General features: G+C 38.3%; 1 protein-coding gene across 1 annotated transcript in view; it reads left to right on the top strand.

The window, feature by feature from the left end:
* CDX4 (caudal type homeobox 4) overlaps nucleotides 1-16,864 on the top strand; it is a 46,730-nt gene extending 29,866 nt beyond the window's left edge. Inside the window, exons 2-3 of the mRNA XM_020784396.3 lie at nucleotides 573-718; nucleotides 2,000-16,864. Of these exons, the coding sequence (XP_020640055.3) occupies nucleotides 573-718; nucleotides 2,000-2,275 (422 nt within the window). The 3' untranslated portion in view covers nucleotides 2,276-16,864. The remainder of the gene's footprint in view (nucleotides 1-572; nucleotides 719-1,999) is intronic.
* The last annotated feature ends 1,963 nt before the right edge of the window (nucleotides 16,865-18,827 follow it).

Here is an 18,827-nt window from a genome sequence, read left to right as displayed (position 1 = left end):
ACACAAGCTCAGCAATGCCCAAACTGGCAAAGACTCCTGCAGGGTTCAAAAGTTACTGAGAGTTTGGTTGTTGTGGGTTTTTGGGGCTCTTTGGCTCTGAGAGTTTATTTGATTTTTAAAATGCCACTCACTCTTGTTCTGGGATTTTACACAATGACCACTTTTTCTTTTTTGTTTGCTGATGGAGGATAAGGGCTACTTTATTTGTTCATGGAGGATACATATTTCCTCCTACATCTGGTCTGGTGATACCTCTATGTACCAGCTGTGGGAAAACACAAGTAGGAGGATGCTACTAACTTTTTGTCCTGCTATAGCTTTCCCATGGTTATCTGGTGGACCACTGTCAGAACAGAGTGCTGAACTAGAGTGCTGGGCTGATTACAGCATAACACTTATTTATTTATTTATTCTAGTTATTCTATTTATACCCCGCCTTATAACCCGCCTATCTGGTCATTGCCACCACTCTAGGCAGCTAGATGTTCTCAAGGATGAATACTTCTCAGTGACACACCTGATCTTTCACGGATACCTATGTAGATTTTGTTGTGTGTGTTTTTTCCAAACAGGAAAAACAAGAACAAAAGAGAAGTATCGTGTTGTTTACACAGACCATCAAAGATTAGAACTGGAGAAGGAATTCCACTACAACAGATACATTACAATTCGACGGAAGTCAGAACTTGCTGCACACTTGCGACTTTCTGAGAGACAGGTAGAATCTAAGTTATGCACATTAAATTTCCTCTCTGAAGCAGAAGAAAAAGGTCAAATCTATGTTGGTATACAGAAGGTCAGAATTTCAGGATTTACACTCCCAACCCACGTCCCCCATGAGAGCTACATGAAAAAGCTGCAAAACTGGAATTCAGGCTTGAGTGGGACAGAAAAAATATTGTTCTGATGGGCAGATCCAATTACCCACCATGGTGTGTGTACAATTGGAAGAGAAAAGGACACATGGAAGTCAGCAATCCCATCATGATCAATAAAGCTATATAAAGACTTGGCCACAGAAAACTAATTACAGCAATATTCTCATTTTGCAAATGAGAACATTGAGTTTGAAAAAGACTATTTTTTTAAAAAATTAATTTTTAATTTTTTAATTTTTTAATTTAAATTTTCTTTTTTAAAAATTGCAACTTTGCTTGCTATTGAGAGTCAGAATCCTTACCAATTTACTTCAAGGAATACAAAGAATTACAAAGAGGAACCAATCTACCTTCCATCTGTTTGCTCCCACACTTTTTCATTAAATGGGGGGAAATTCTTGTTTACAGGTTAATTTCCCTATTCCTGAAGTAAGAATGAAGAACACACAAAAATGTATGAAGAACTGTTCTTTGATTATTTCAAGTTGCAGTCAATAGACAAGATATATTAGTGCTATACAGTGGGGTCTTGACTTAAGAACGGCTCGAGTTAAGAACATTTTGACTTAAGAACCACTCTCATAGGAAAATATTGACTTGACTTAAGTACTTAGATTTGAGTTAAGAACTTAAAAAAACCCACGTGGGAGGCAGGGAAAGTGCAAAATTTGAACTTTCAGTTAACTGTTGGCCAGTGAAAAGGGTGCCTGTCTGCTTCCTCACTCCTCCCAGCGTTTAGAGAGTGGATTGGGAGACAGTCTTCGGACTGCCTGGTACTGCCTGGACTGTCTTTTCCCTGCCTTCCCTGAACCTTTCTGGACCTAAGAAAAAAAGAAACAAAATATCCACCTCTAGTGGTTGAAGGCGGAATAGCAGCTTCCCATTAGATTCTATGGACGGAAAAGAGCAGATACGGATCAAATGGTTTTCAATGCATTCCTATGGGAAATGCAGATTTGACCTGAGAACTTTTTGACTTGAGAACCGCCTTCCAATACGGATTAAGTTCTCAAGTCAAGACCCCACTGTAATTTAGATAGACAAGCAATTGTAGCTGATACTGTATTGGGTCATGCAGTAAGTAACTGAAAGACTGTGTTTTTTTTTCTTTCTGTTTATAGGTAAAAATTTGGTTCCAGAATCGCAGAGCCAAAGAAAGAAAATTAATGAAGAAGAAAATGACCAGTTTTGATGGCAGCAGCCTTGGTTCCATCCAGAGTGACTCTGGTTCAATGAGTCCAATTCCAATGCCTGACCCACAGACTCATTCAGAAATAGCTGGTACTTTATTTCCTCCACCTCCTCCTCCTCCACCACCTCCACCACCACCACCAACTCTTACAATGAATAGCTTACAACGTAATGGGAATCTTCAGCAAGTTGTGGCATCTCAGTAAAGATATATGTTTTAAGGGAGAACAGCCTACAAGAGCACTACAGTTCACAATGGGATCACCAAAGCTGCATGCAAGAGAGACCTTCTAGCATCATCAAAACAGCTGATTGTAACGTACAGAGAACCTTATATAAAGTACCAAGAACAGCAAGAGAACAGCAGAGCCTCCTTTGTCAAGCGGCCTGTGATTGAATGGTTAGGGTGTGAAATGAAACTCTCTTGCCTGCAAACTTAGGGGCACAAAGCACCACACACAGAACAATGTCTGGAAAGAGTGCTGGAGTCTACATCTGCAGCTCTGCACTTTGCTTGAAAGACTCAAATGCTGAGCAGTTTCTGTAATCTGTAGTGTGTCTTCCCTCAATGTACTTAACAAGCTGGAGCTGTTAAGACATGTTGTTGTTGTTTAGTCGTTTAGTCGTGTTCGACTCTTCGTGACCCCATGGACCAGAGCACGCCAGGCCCTCCTGTCTTCCACTGCCTCCCGGAGCTGGGCCAAATTCATGTTGGTCACTTCGATGACACTGTCCAACCATCTCATCCTCTGTCGTCCCCTTCTCCTCTTGCACTCACACTTTCCTAACATCAGGGTCTTTTCCAGGGAGTCTTCTCTTCTCATCAGATGGCCAAAGTACTGGAGCCTCAGCTTCAGGATCTGTCCTTCCAGTGAGCACTCAGGCTTGATTTCCTTTAGAATGGATAGGTTTGTTCTCCTTGCAGTCCAGGGGACTCTCAAGAGTCTCCTCCAGCACCACATTTCAAAAGCATCAATTCTTCGGCTGTCAGCCTTCCTTATGGTCCAGCTCTCACTTCTGTACATCACTACAGGAAAAACCATAACTTTGACTATTTTGACTTTTGTCAGCAATGTGATGTCTCTGCTTTTTAAGATGCTGTCAAGGTTTGTCATTGCTTTCCTCCCAAGAAGCAGGCGTCTTTTAATTTTGTGGCTGCTGTCTCCATCTGCAATGATCATGGAGCCCAAGAAAGTAAAATCTGTAACTACCTCCATATCTTCCCCTTCTATTTGCCGGGACGTGATGGGACCAGTGGCCATGACCTTAGTTAAGACATATCAGGAGACATAACCTAGCAGAAATACTGAGTCAGCATAGTTTCTCGGGCATACATTCTAATTCTGCAGAAGCATGGGGAGAGTGCAGAAAATGATTCTGGGTACAGAATTCAACTTCTTGAAAACCATAATCTTCCTTCCTTGTCTCCCAACAAACTGCAAGTTCCTAGTTCTTATGGCAAAAAAATTATGCCTGAAGGTGGGTTGACAACACCTGTGAATGGCTCTCAGACACACAGCTAAGTAGCCAGAGTACAACTGGGACTTCATTGTCCTACACAGCACCTTGTTCTTCACCATAACTAACAGACCCAATGGAGTTGTGCAAAATAAGGCTTCTTCCATGAACACTCCATCACACCTTGCCTACCACACACAGGCACCCTTCAGTCTCAAGAGAGGACACTATAGCAATTTATTTAGGCTGAAATACATAGCACACTATCTCCTGTTGACTAGATTCTTTTGAAGTCATTAAACCAATTTGCTAATCCAACAAGAGCTTCTGTATTAGGGGTCTTCAATCTTATTCATTCAAGATTAATTATTAATTCAAGCTAATTCAAGGATACAGTACTATGTTTCAAGTTTGCTTTGTTCTTTAATATTACAATGTTCTGAACTGTTTCAAAAGTTTTATATGTGTTAAGATAACAAGAAGCCCTTCAGTTAAAATTCCAAAACAAATTTTTATCAAACTTTAACTAAAACTTGCAAAAGGTCACACTTTTACCAGTGTTCACAAGCAAAAAGTATTTAAGCAGAGGAGCTCAAAATGCGGTGAAGAGACTACTCCAAGGAGAGTTTAAAGGAGAACAGTTCTACTCTGTTTGATCCTACTCCTCTTCCTCCTTCTTCAGGAACCCTAAAGTGTACTGAGACTACTATAGGGCTACTATAGGACAACAGTGGCTCATGACTGGACTTTGTAGGTTCTGTGAAGTCCATTTTGGGTATTAGTCTGCACTTATAGGAGTTATCCAAGGTACTGAAGTATAGCTCCTGCTAATTGTGAGCCAATACTAGGAGTGGATTCAAAGCACCAATGAATTGGAGCCACCAGCCCCAACTCCTCCTAAGCCTCCCATAACCGGAGATGCTGGATACTTGTGAGGTCTGGCATCTGTAGAGGACTCATGAGACTCCAAGCGCTGGCTGCTGATTGCCCTCCATAGCTTACTGTTACATTGTATCTACATTCCTCCACTAAAGCTCAGTACACACTTTCATTAGTATCAAGAAAAAAAGAAAAGCTTCCCATGTACTCTAGCTGCAAATCTTTTCACTTCAACATTCTTGAGGGAAAGAATTCACAAATCATTTATCTCATCTTAATACCAATATTTAAAAGCTTATCCCCACATTGTGCTGCTAATTAATGAAAATCAATATCATTTCACAAAGTAAAATTGGTTTTAAAAGAATTTTCAGGGGAAATCCAGAGGGAGCATTACATGAGACTCATGTATCCCATGCAATCACTTTGCAAGGAAGTTGTGCATTCATATTTCTGATAGAAAACCTACTTTCCATTCCCGAACAATTTTTTTAAAAAAGGAAAAGAATTATGTGATGCATCTTTTAAATTGGTTTTTATTAATTGCTTCTAAAAGTTCCAATATAATGGCTCGGATAAAGGAGTTGCAGGATTCCTCTCCTCTTACTTTTCCCTACTCCATTCCTCTACTCATTTATGGGCAAAGGAAATCAAGTTCTGATAAAACCAAAACAGTTTTTCTTACATATGAATGAGGAAATGTAATTTGTTTTAAATGCAATTAGTTAGAAAAGGTCAAAGCACAGTACCCTGAGTTCATCCCTAGCAGAAAATACTGTTAAATGAATGTATAAGCTTTTGTTCTCTCCAGGGAGGAAGTGCAGGTACTGAAGGAGGAAGGGACTGAACAAGCTATGTCTAATTAGGGTGGCCATGTCTCAAGGTGCCAGCGCTAATTTCTGGGAAGTGTTCTCTGGGTCTATATGCAGGAAGACAAATCTACAGGGGCTGAACATTTAATCTGTCTGTAAGAGCTAAATTTATAGTCTGGACGCATAGATTATGCCAGGGCTCAGTGTGCAGATGTGTTTTATGCTGGTTTCCTAGTGCAACGTCAGTGCACCAAAAATCCAAGAACAAGGGAAGGAAAACAGGGAAGGAGGACAGTGTATGTAGGCCCTTGGACCCATTATGCAATTCAGAGCAGAGCGACAAGTGGAAGATCAGCATCATGACTTGTGAATCTTCTTACTGCACAAGTTTAGTAATTGAAGTTTGGGGCTAGGATTTGAGCTAGCGCCCAGCAGAAGTAAACTTTTCCTCTGTTGATTAGACAATGGCAGAAGGTCGGGCTCACAGCACTTACACCAGGCAGGGCCACATATAACCCTGTGCCACATGTTAATGTCAGGAATGTTGTGAAATATTCCCATTTATTTTTGTGCCTGAAAGGAGCTCTGAGACCTGAGAACACTGAATCTTAGATATATCAGTCTTAGATATACCCCAATATTCAAGTGGTGCATGCACATCACAATGGCTGGTTTTAGGCATGTTACCCATCATTTCAGACATAATGACAAACCAGGATTTGCCCAAATCATATCTTGGAAATTAAACTACATTTCAAGTGCTAAATGCCCAGCATAAAGATCAGAAACCTACTGATGCTTGCACAAAGTTTTCATAACTCATGGCAGCTAATTGAAAAGGTTTCAGTGTATGTCTTAGTGCTGTGCCTGTTCATGTACTTGACCACACAATTGAGATGTGCTCCAGAACCTCATCAATTAACTGTAGCAAATTATATAAATCTTCCATGAACACCAACCACATTCTGGCCACAAACTATGAGGTTAGAACTGTACATATTATCTGTTTCAGACAGATGGTGGCTTAGTGTTGTTAAAATGCTTTTTGGTTTTTGTCCTCTCTGCCACTGGAGAGGCAGGCTGCAAGTCTAAGGGGAGGAACGGTGCTGGAAAAGAATGCTCAACTCTTTCTCCTCTGGCTATTTTGTCCAGGCAAAACTGCCTTCTCACAAACTGTTTCATCTCACCTCTTGAAAAAACCCACAGCAACTTTGAAATGAAAAAAATAGTCACAAAGGAATCCCAAATCATTCTATCATTGATATTCACAGCTGATCACAGCTGCTTTAGTTTTAAAACACTTTTGGGGGGGAGAGTCAAGAGTAATGTCATACTTACCTTGTTCAAGCATTTCACTTTCATGTTCTTATGTAGCGTGATGTTCAGTTGAATGGCAGTTATTCCTCTTCCACAGTTACCAATTTTGGAAGCACTTTCTTAGCTTCAGTGTCAATTTTTTAAAATATTTTTACACTGCTTTTCCATTTCTTAACTATAATGAAACTTAAGAATAACAGAACACTACCTGTACAAAATAATTTTCAATAAATGCTTGTGATGTTTTCTTTGTAGTGTAGTGTAAAACTGCTACAGGAAATGCAAATGGCAAAATACACATTCCTTTCACCATATGTGAGAATAGTTTAAAAACAAACAACAATAAAATAATATTAATTATATAAAAAGTGTGAAAATTTTGACAGAATCCTTCTGCCACTATTGGACCACCATCCCGGGCCTAAATTTTCTCCCTTTCCCTCATATGCGCACTGTTTCAGATTTCTATTCCCATTCCCTCCAGCCAGCAGATAATGAATGGCATCAACTTACGGAAAAACATTTTAGGAACAATACCATCATTGAGAAAGAAGAGTTCACCTACCATGGTGAAAAACTAGACAGGGAAAAATGCTGTGTTGACTCAGTCACTGATACTGTATGCTGCTTACTGTTGAATGTGATGCTTTTCTGGGACCTACAGCAGAATCCTGTTTGGGGAAAAAGTGGAAATGTTAACTTCAAGGCTGCAGGTTTTGACCAGATTAATCAACTAAATCTTCAGTATATATATGGAATTTAAAAGGATTTTTTTCTCTTGGAGGAGCTGCCTGTTAGGACCATTGTGAGTCATGTTTTGAGCCAGCGGTTCCACTGTGTTAGTGTAACAGGAAAGGATCAAGAAATATTAAAAATTAATTTCTCTTTAACAGTGAGCTTTCCTTAAATAAATTGCAATTTATCTCATACTGCCTTCAATAATTCAAAACTCTAATCTCAAATTAGCAAAAGCTTGGTTAAGATTAAGAATACAGTATACACTATCCATTTGCAGACCTACTTAAGACCTATTACTAGAAATCGAACAAATTCTTAGGGATCATTAGCCTTGTAGCTCTGTAGTTATATAGTGAAGTGATTTTTAAAACAGGACAAAAGAGCTATTGGGATTCTCTGAAATCTATAGAGGAAGGGGTCTTCCACCATCTATATTTTGTTTATTGTAACTTTCCCATAAACATGCAAGGTCTAATATTTTATACAATAAATATGTTTGTAAAAATATTTTTAGTACAATTGGTGAGCCACAATCTTTTGCAGATGTGCTTTTAGTTCCTATCCTTTGCTTCCTACTACTCTTTACTGACAAACACAAAGGCATGAATAATGGGCCTGCAATCAGAAAAGCCACAGAATTTGGGCAAAAGGCAATTGTGTTTCAGCCATTCTCATGACCATGATTCCCATCTCTTCTATAGAATAAGAAATTAGGGGACTAAGGAAATTAGCTTGAGGGTACATTAGCCTTCCATTTCTGATAGTGTTTCCTGAGTAAAGGACAATAGTTGCCAACAGCCATTTCCATCCACAAATCCCCATCTTCTTTTCCATAGACTTTGAACAAAATTCATTTGATCAACTGAAATTCTATAGAGAATTCCATAGGGGCAGCCATGCTAATCTGTTACAGGAAGAACAACTATTTCTCTTCAATTTGTCATGCTTACCCTATTGGATATTGACATTCTTATGTCTATACTGATTTTAGATGTGTCAGGTGTAAACAACTATGCTGTGTTGCATTGAAATCACTATCCCAGATTCTTTAGCTAATACATTTTTGTTGTTCTTGCATTTCTTTTCCCATTTTTCATGAATAATCATCTGTAACAATCTGTATTTTTTAATTATATGACCAAAGTATTTCAGATGTCTATATGTGTTTTAGGATTTTGTGGGCTTTATTAATTCTCCTTAGAACTTCTTTATTGAACACCCACTTCTAATTTGCGTCCTACTCCTCCTCTCCCAACCTCTAAGGGTTGTGCCCTCCCTTTCCCATTTTATCTTCATGCCAACCCTGTAAGAGAGTGATTTGTCAAATGAGATTATATTGGTATATCACTCTTTGAACATCTCTGCACAATGCAAGGACCCTTTTAGGGTCACCGTAAATCAGAAACTATTTGACAGCACACAACAATAACAAAATTAACTGAACAAAGTGGGATTTTCTTCTAAGAAGAACACAGAGGACTTAGTTATTGAGTCGTGCGCCAAAAGGAAATAAGAGTTATGTGGCTAGGGCAGGGGCACCGAAGAAAGGGAACAAGAATGTAGGAAGGAGGAAGGGAGACCAATGTAAGACTCAAAGAAAAGCAACAATGTTCATACTGTCACAAATAAACTACAAATCCATACTGAGATGATGCCTTCGTAGGCCCTTGAAAGGATAATCTCAATATGGAGTCTCCAGCGTACGACTGTAGATTCATCCCATTTTGATGCTGATGCAAGTTCAAATGAGATACAGGCAAAATAGTTTTTTAAAAAAATCAGTCAGTGCAAATGCAATCCACTCCTTTTGGCAATGTTCTAGCAAGCTAGAAAGTATACACAGATACCTAAAGAGAGACAATCACTTGCAGAGAGTATTACTCTCTTTATCCCAAGCCTAACTATGCCAAATCTCCAGATGAATTTTGACTCACCAGCTGTACACTAGAGTTTGCATTCTGAAATGTTTTGAGGCAAAGAACAACAATTTTCAAAACTGCTGCATAATGACCAAGATGTTCATGATTTCTAAACATTATTCTTGTTCCTGATTTATGCACATTTATTCTCTTATGAAATTATAGCCATAATATAAAAGTCAGAATAAGGAGGCCTCAGAGCCACTGCTCTAAGATGAAGACTGCAATATGCAAAAAAATCTTTTAAAATACCTTTTAGAATGTATGCTGTATGGTTGTGTGTATTCTCAGTTATACTGGTACTGTATTCAGTTAAATTGTGAGGTTTAACATAAGTTACAATAAAAAAAAGCATTTGAAATGTGGATTTATTGCAGGATGCTAACCATTCCAAGAAACTCAGGAGGGTTATACTCTCCTTGTCATTTGCCCACACAAGTCACCCAAAAGCACTGCCAGGCTGAAAAGCAAACTGGAAATTATTGAAACAATTGGTATCATCAGAGAAAATCTGGAACTGATTTTCCTCCATACTCAAGTATCTGGCTCAGGAAAGGCAGATTCAAAACAGGGAGGTATCTTTCCAATCAGAGAAGCTGAGCAAAGATTTTTGTTTTTGAGAAGAAATTTCACATCGGCTGCCTTAAGTATGCTAGAACCTCATTGTCCATCACAGGCCCACTTGGGCCTCTGTAACCTGGACCGAGCCTGTTCAGACTAATTTTAAATGTAGACACCAGGTTCTTAAAAAAGAGGAAGGTGTGTATGTGTGAGCACCTATGATGTACAACAACCTACCCCAACCTGGTGCCTCTAAGATGTATTGTACCATGATTTCTATCCTCCCCAACATCATGCCAACTGAGAGTAATGGGAGTTGAAGTCCATTGTATCCAAAAGTTATCAAATTAGAAAGGCTGATATGAATAATCAATGGGCCCACCTTTCCACTATAGAAAAGCTCTCACGGATGAGTAAGTGTATGGAACAGACAAGTCACAGAGATGCCAGTCAGTTCACAAGGTTGCAAGAGGGTGAACCACTCATGCATTGAAAGCATGCCTATGGTGACAGAGGTCTTGAGTGCAACACAAAAGTCATGTTTTTCCTGAGCAATATGTTTATGCCACTGTTAGAGGATATGCACAAACTGACATGACATCTTCTCTCCTGCCCCTTTTTGCCTTATCCCAAAATGTTACTGTTTCTCACCATCTATTTAGAAGATTTAAATGCTAAGGAGCCAGATGCATTCCTCAGCTGGCTGCTACTAGTAATTGTTTGTGACTGGTCTTCTGGAGGAAACAAAGCAATCCTCCCCCATACCTCTTCCTGCCTATCATCTAACATCAGATGGAATGTGACCACTGCATGTTAAAAAATAACTAATTAAAGTAAATAAATAGAGGGAATAGAGACATTGTATGGAAGATATTTGTTTAGAAACTCATTCTGATAGTCTTTGAGCTTAATTTTGAGAAAGCAATATCATACAGGCATAAAATCACCCTATGGCAAATGCCCCATTCTTAATGACAAGAACCCTCAGAGCACAGGTTGGTTGTACCCCCAATCAATCTTTCAGTAAGTTTAGGCATCTAAAGTACAATCTACGCAGCGAGTTTTTCCTAGGCTCTACTTTGCTACTGTTTCTCCAGTCCCTCCCCCCCTCCTACTGTCTTTCTGGTACAACACTGTTGTGCCATAACAGCACCCATACAAAACATCTTCATATTGAACCTTGGTGACAGCTGCAAATATGTGGAGGTGGATGCCCAGGCTTTAAAGCCATCTCTCACACAAATTGTACTCCAGTACTGAATTTTTTTTCTCTTTATCCAGAGAGCTGGGTAAGGCAGCAGTTCTATCAGCTGCTATCCTGAAATCCTGGTCACTTGTTCATAGAAGGAGGAAACATATAGACCTGCACTTTGTACTTGATCTCAGTTTCATACCTTTCCCATGGACAATCGCAACTTCTAAAAGAGGTACTCAATTATTCTGCTGTAGCAAAAACAGTCTATAGCATGTTCAAGGCCAGTTATTGTGAGCTTTTTGTGTGTGTGAAAGAGAATCCACTTGCATATAACTAGTTAGTTCGCTAGTTAGTTTAATATCATACTTTTCACTCAATATTAGGACTCAAAATAGCTCACAATATATTGAATACTGGATACTACTAACGCTGTGTAAAATAAGTTGTAAAACATAACTGAACAGATTATTGTATTAAAACAGCAGATTAAAAGAAATCTGACAGCACATTCCAAGGGAGAAAAATTCAGCAATCCCCACTAAAAGTGTCTTCCTCCTTCGCCATTCAGTTGCCATTCAGTAGAATAAGTAAAATACAGAGGAGCCTACCTATCCCTGCCCTGCCAACACAGATGTTCCACATTTTGGGAGTAAAATAAAAGTCCATGATGTATGCATCCATTGCCAAGATGGTAAAAGAATGTTATTTTTACATCTGAACTTCTAGAGTTTTGTACAATAATAATCAATAATATACTGGGTCTTTTATCTACATTTTTCAGCTTACAAACCATCTTCTTCTGTAATGTTTGGACCATTAGGAAGATAATATGCAATAGCACTTGTATACAGCTCTTCTAATTTACCACTATCTTGCTCTTACCAACCTAGAGTCAAAAATCTTATCCATTACATGCATCTATTTAAACAAAACACCTTATCTAAAAGGCTTTTGTTAGCCCCTATCAAACCAGTATTCCAGTTGCTGTAGGCAGAACATGGCCTAATCAAGATGAAATAAAAGCATTTTGGGACAGTACTAAAATAGATCTAAAGAAAATAGAGATAAGAGCAGGGGAAGCACAGGAAAGGAGTTTTATCTTTTGTTTTACAGAGAAAACTATAAAGTAAAAGAGGTAAATATAAGTGGCCTGGAAGGAGTTGTGGGGAAAATCAAGTAGGAAGGGAAATGCCAGATTTAAGAACATAACAGCTATGTGAGATCATTCCAAGGGCCAATCTAGTTTAGTATTTTGTTTCCATACTGACCAACTTAATAAAAGCCTACAAATGCCATACATGTGCACCAATATACTTCTCAGGAACTAGCATTCAGACACATTTTTATATATAGCTTTCGTGACTTGCAATATAGACAATGTTCCATAGATCAGTGCAATCCCTTTTTAGATCTGTCCAGGTTGATAGCTACCACTACATTTTGTGAGAGTGAATTCAATAGCTGAATTACAGTATATGCTGATTTTGGAGAAAGCATAGCTAATCACAACTAGACAGAAGGTAAATAATTCTAAGGACATGACTGTCTCACAGTTGAGCGATCCTTCTATTCACACTGGAAATCTTTCTCTTCCTTTTAGAAGGATCCAGACATCACTTCAAGTGATTTCAATTTCTTCCCCTTTCTATTATAGATACCCTCTCCCCTGCCCCTTTCCCCACCTTTTGTTAGAGCTGTCATTCCATAGGTATGGCAACTTCCCTTTCTGTTTGCTTAATTGAGTAAGTGGCATAGCGCTACAGGACTACATTGACCTAACATGGATAGTCCCTTAAATCTGAAATAGTGCTGCATCTGCACTGAGCGGGAAATGTTCTTTCAAGTTATGAGGAAGGGAAAATAGAGGAGAAAGCCTGTTTGACCATGACAATCACTTGGTAGCTTCCTAGCTTTTCTACAGGTTATTTTCTCATTCTAAAGATTGGAGCAGCTCTTCCAAGGCTTACATTAGTGGCAATAAAGCTTTAAGGTAAAATATGCTGGCAATTCTGTCCCACCTTTTTGCCTTTGGCACCACCTACCACTGAAATGTGCACTTCCCACCACCATGGAATTTCTCTGAAACTTAATTCAGCCTATGGGCTGAAAGAAGTACTCATCCTTCCTTATAGAATTAGTAGAAAGATTAGAGTGAGATAACCTCTCTCAAAATCTCTTGCTGCTCCTATCTCTGGAACCTTCCCTATCGTGGGAATTGAGCACAAGACGTGGGGGAGGGGAGGAAGTAAATCATAGCTATCCAATAAAACAAGCCAACTTTTGTAGCTCCCATTCAATTATATCCACATTTATTTATTTCACTTTTACCTGTATATAAGTCAGTTCTCAATATTTCATCATATTGTCATCTTGAGAGAAGAAACACTGGAAAGCAACATCTTATCATTTTCATTTCAGTCAATCAGATCAGACTAATATGGGTATCTCTTCTAAAATTCTAAAATTAGCCTCATCTCCTCCCCTCCTCAAGTTCTGCAGTGCCTGGTCTGATAGATACAGCCCAACCTTGTTTTTGAATTTTGCCATATGGTTGGGTTTTTTTTTCTGTTTTGTTGCACATTTTCCAATGACCTGGACTATGTCTTATAGGAAGACCAGGAGAAAAGATGCAGTGAGATAAATCTCAGGCAGGATCTTAGGCAAACTGTGGTGGCAAGCAGTGTGATCTTTTGAATACAAAATCAGGTAGTACATAGAAATAAAAATCAGTCTGTTTCTAAAACCAGTAATAAGTGATCTTTCACCTTGAAAACACAAAGGGAAAAAGAAGCAGGATGTCTAAGCAACCCATGTCATTATGTACAGGACTTGTTTTGTAGAAGAAGAAGGCAGCACATGTCCAGAATTCTTAAGATCAACAACATCTACATCTCAGTTCAGACTTTCATAATAACAGCACTTTATATGAATTATAATTTGCCACCCATGGAGAATTGTGAACACCCATGATAATGCAGGGAGTCTAACTATATTCTGGATCTTGCAGAAACTATTTTGTTTCTGTTGTTTAGTCATTACGTCGTGTCCAACTCTTCATGACCCCATCTTTTACAAATAAATACTGTAGTTTATCTTGGGGATAGGTCTGCAGCTACAGCACTGCCAGTTATAACTCGTTGAATCATGCAGAATCTGTGAGTTTATGTTTTAATCAAATCTGTCCCCAAAGTCAAAAACACGGCTCTTGAGAACGGATGAGAGTTGTGTCATATATTAATGCAGGTAATGGAATCTGATGTCATGTACTTTTTTTGTCTCTGATCTCATATACTTTTTTGCTATTGTTCCTTCATTATGTAAATTCACTGATGTCATCCATTCCAAATAAGACAGTTAGAAATCCCACTGATTTTACTGTGCATTGCATAATAATTTCAAAAACAGCACAGCATCCAATGGAAACAAAACATGTCATAAAAATGAAACATTTATTAAGGATTCTCTGATGTGTGGGCATGTCAGATAATATAAGTGGGCTAAAAAGCACAAATGAGTGCCATTATTGTTTAGTGGATACACTGATGGACTACAATTTAGGAGATCTGGGTTCAGATCTCCAGCTGGCCAAGGGAACTTATGGAAAGTAGTACTAGTAAAACCACCCCTTAAATATCAAGTTGAATGTGACCTGCAGGCAGATAACAGGAACCAAAAAGTGCAAATATTCCTTCTGAAATAAAAAGGCCTTTAAACATCTACTTTTTTCTGAATGCCCATTATTTATGTACTCACATGGGCATGTGGCTTTTAAAGAATGTAAGTTGACCCGATTGTTCTTGTACAAGTTATAATTTTGATGACTTGAAAGACTCTGCAGTGGTAACGCTGCTGGTTTAATTTTACTATACATCCTGACTTAATCTTGTTTGACAGACTTGAGATTACAGAACTTTTCAGTACATGAGAAATATTCTTACAAGCAAGTGATAGTTTCTTTAACATTCTTGAACATGTTTATTTTCTAACTTTAAAAAATTAGCTGAAATCCTGTAGATGTTGGGCCTTCAAGGTCAACCACTATCTTTTGAAGTGCAATGGCAGCCTGCTCAGGCAGTACAGGATTGGTGTATATACTGAAAGACGGCATATTTGTTAGGCTTTGGACTGTGAGTGCCAGAATTCTGGGAGTTGTAGCCCAAAGCTCACAAATGTGTCTACCCATAACAAATACAGCCCAACCAGCTAGCTGCAACAGCAATGTGAGTGGCTGCATTATGTGTCAGCAGACATTTCTGAGTCATCTAATCCAGTTTGAAAAGCATAGAGCACATTATAGCAGCCAAGTCTTGACATAACTAGGGCATGTGTGCTGCAACTAAAACAACACCATGAATTTTACATGGAAATAATAAGTTTTTCTTCCTCTTCATAAGTTACTAATTAAAAAATTCTGTCAGTCCTATTATGCCATTAACATGTAATTATCAGACAGAATCAAAGCAAAACTATCATAGATCCATAAAACAACCCCCCCTCAAAAAAGCAAGGATAAAATAAAGTATTACTCATCCATTTCCAAATTCTCACAATACAGGATTTAGTATTATTAGATGTGATATATAATCATAATCACAACACAGAATTAGTCATCTTTATGCCCTTTGGCATGAGCTTTTGCAGACTAGAGCACACTATATCAGATGCATGAGGGTTGCCTCAGTTAACAGATTATTCTAAACATGCCTCACTGGCTTTGATGATTATAGTCAACACAGTCAGAGGCTGCAGATGGAAAGTACAGATGCGAATCATTATCTTAACATTGGGCATTAACAAACAGTGGTTGAGAGGTACCAGAGACTTTCCTGCCTTCATGAACAGACTAAAACATATTGTGTAGTAAAAAGCTGTTGTCCCTGTCACAGCTCTAATAGAGTTGAAGCTCTTGATGAATTCTTGTTCAGCCAATCTCTGTTTGGCTTCTATCACTACAGTTTATTTGTTTGAGAATAGTATGCTAAACAATAACTCTCAGGACACTGAAGCATTTCCCTGTTATTTGACATCAGTTTTGTGTCCAAATATTCTTTTGCGCAGAGACTGGACTATCTGTTATATGTAAAATGTAGTGGACAATAGAAAACTGCCTTATGGTATCAGATCATAGATCTATCCAAGACTGCCAACTCTGATGGGCAGTAGCAGTTCTCCGAAGTTTTAGGAAAGGCTCTTTCCTAGCTGTACCCAGAGATTATTGGTATTTTCTAGTGGTTTTCCATCCAAGAACTAATTAGGTCTAACTGGACTTAGCTTCTGAAATCAGATAAGACCAGGTGTGTTGAGGTGGTCCATCAAAGCAGTGAGGCAACCGGAAGAGCCACAGTCAGTGGCAAGACTAGATGCTAAATATGTCCCCATGTTTACTCTGCCTGCACAGTCATATGACAAATTTTTTAAAATCTATAGCCTATTCCTGCTCATGTATTTAAATATATGTATTCAAGTTCTCACTGATTCCACTGATCACAATCACCCACCCACATAGGCATGTGTTAGGTGACAGTTCATATGTCTGATGCAATGAGGCAGGGTTAACTACAGCTTACACAAGATGAAATTAATTCATGTTCAAGGAACAATTTGCTCTGTTCCAAAAGACTAGCATGGCTACTGCTCTGGAAATTAAACCCGCTAAAGTCAACAGGGTAAAGCAAGCATAAGGCTACAACTCAATCCTCACTTACCTGGAAGCTGGTCCTACGGAACTCAAAGAGAGTTACTTCTGAGTAGATGTCACAGGATTGTGCTGTGAATCTTTTTGCATAATGCTATAATAGAGATGTAACAGAGTCAGCAAAAGTGCATTTAAGGGTATTTCAGATTAAAATGTATCTCAAAATTTAAATGTATTTGATGTTTCAGACTTGAAAACTATTTTACTCAAAAGAATAAAAACAATTATCACAAAGAATGAGGTAAACAACAAAAGTAACCAAGTTTAAATTGATGTACACCAGTTTTCCTACCACATCTTTAAAAACCATTTGATATGAAGAAAACCATTCAAAGCATTATTTGCTAGGAGTTGTTCTGGTTTTGACTTGGTTGTTCAAAAGTCTTGTTGTTGTAAACAATGAAACTGAGTTTGCTGATATTATAATGCTTAGTAGTGCAGACTTTCCAATTAGGTGCCCCACCCAGGTATATTAGCCCATAGCTCCCACCATCTCAGCTTGCCAGAACAAATTTTGGAAGTGTACAGGGCAAGAGGCTGCAGCAAGGAGAAGGGCTGGTCCTCTTTTGGAGAAAGGTGGAGTATAGATAAGAAAGTAAAATTAAATTAAAAATGTACATGCCCTCCTATATCCACTGGATTTCACTGTCAAACTAGTGAAAGTTCAAATTATCCACATTCTCAGCTTCCAAACTACAATTACCACAAAGCAGGGTATTACATAATGTCTAAACTGAACTATTAACTGTTGGTCCATGTACAGTCTTAATAAGCTATGGTGGGAACAATTCTTTTGCATAGGCATACTGCTGCTTTCCAGTGCAATAATTTTCTTATTCCATCTGAACTGTAAACATATGACTAAGTACTGGCTTTGGAACAAGTTTAAAACCTATTTAACCTTACTCTAGCACTAACAGCCACAGCTTCCTGCTTCACGGACAAATATATTTTCTATTAAGGACTTCCTGGTTTAAATGTGGTACACCACAAAAGGAAGAGCAAAGTTATTCATGAGTGGGTCAAAATCTCTTTAATACCTCAAATTATTAAGCTAATTTTACCTAGGTACACCAAAAGCACGAAACTTCATATTTTAAAATCAGATGACTATTACAGCTGCATTGATACTGATGTTGTATTTATTGTAAGGTATATAAGTAACCAAACCAGAACAGCTCATAATACAGACGTTGGAGAGCCCCCTCAAATCCTGTTTATTACATCCACAAGCATAATGCAAAGAGTGTAACTTTAGGAAGTGAATTGCTGGCAGTTATGAAACCAGGGTAGATGTTATCTTGTGCCTAGCAAGTCACACAACTCAGCATGCAACAAGCAATGTCACTGAGCAACAGACCCTTTTAACACTTCTTTCACCTTTGATATGCAGGACTGTCTCTTCCTTCTTCTCTTTTCTTTGGCAGTTATATTGCCGGAAAGGGTGCCAATTTTCACAGCAAATAGTTTAAAAAAAGCTTTCAGCTTTATTGCCTTCAGAAGAAATGTTCTGTGAGTTTTATGGCCAAGGGAAATAGGATAAGCCACTTCCCCTCCCCCAAACCCAATTCAGCTATTCTTACTTCCTACAAAACAGCAAGAATAAGAATGCTTGGATTTTACTTGTTTTTACAGTTTAGGCCCTTTACCATGAATTCTCATTCACATAAGACTTGTCGGAAAACACAGACAGTTAAATGGCTTACGCAACATTTGAAATGCCATATATACATATATGAAGCTACTTTGAAATACGACTCATGCAACCTTAATAATGCAATCTTAATATGTCCTTCTAGGCTTAATGGAGAAAATAAATAAATAAACCTTCTGTTGCAGCTTTTTATTCTGATACTAAGCAATATTTATCCAAGAGTTCCACTGGCATCTGCTAAAACATACTCTCAAGTACAATAGGCCTAGGGGGGGAAAGACGGGAATTCACTCTGAAGTATCTTTGTGTACAGTATCCATTGTGCTGTATTTGAATAAACAGATCACAATCCACAAAAGCTCACACTGAAATAACTATTAATCATGAAGTGCCATGCTTTGATTTTTGCTTTTGTTTTGTTTTCTCTTGTATGACACTGAAACAGATTAGCATAGCTTCCTTTTTGGAAACCACTGCACTGTTCAAAGAAATTTCTGAATCCAGCTTAACTGGGTTTTACCATCAAATTT

The sequence above is a fragment of the Pogona vitticeps genome, chromosome 11, assembly GCF_051106095.1.
Source record: "Pogona vitticeps strain Pit_001003342236 chromosome 11, PviZW2.1, whole genome shotgun sequence".
NCBI classification, from domain to species: domain Eukaryota; kingdom Metazoa; phylum Chordata; class Lepidosauria; order Squamata; family Agamidae; genus Pogona; species Pogona vitticeps.
Note: the sequence above shows the minus strand (reverse complement) of the source record. Positions and strands in the feature narration are given on the sequence as shown.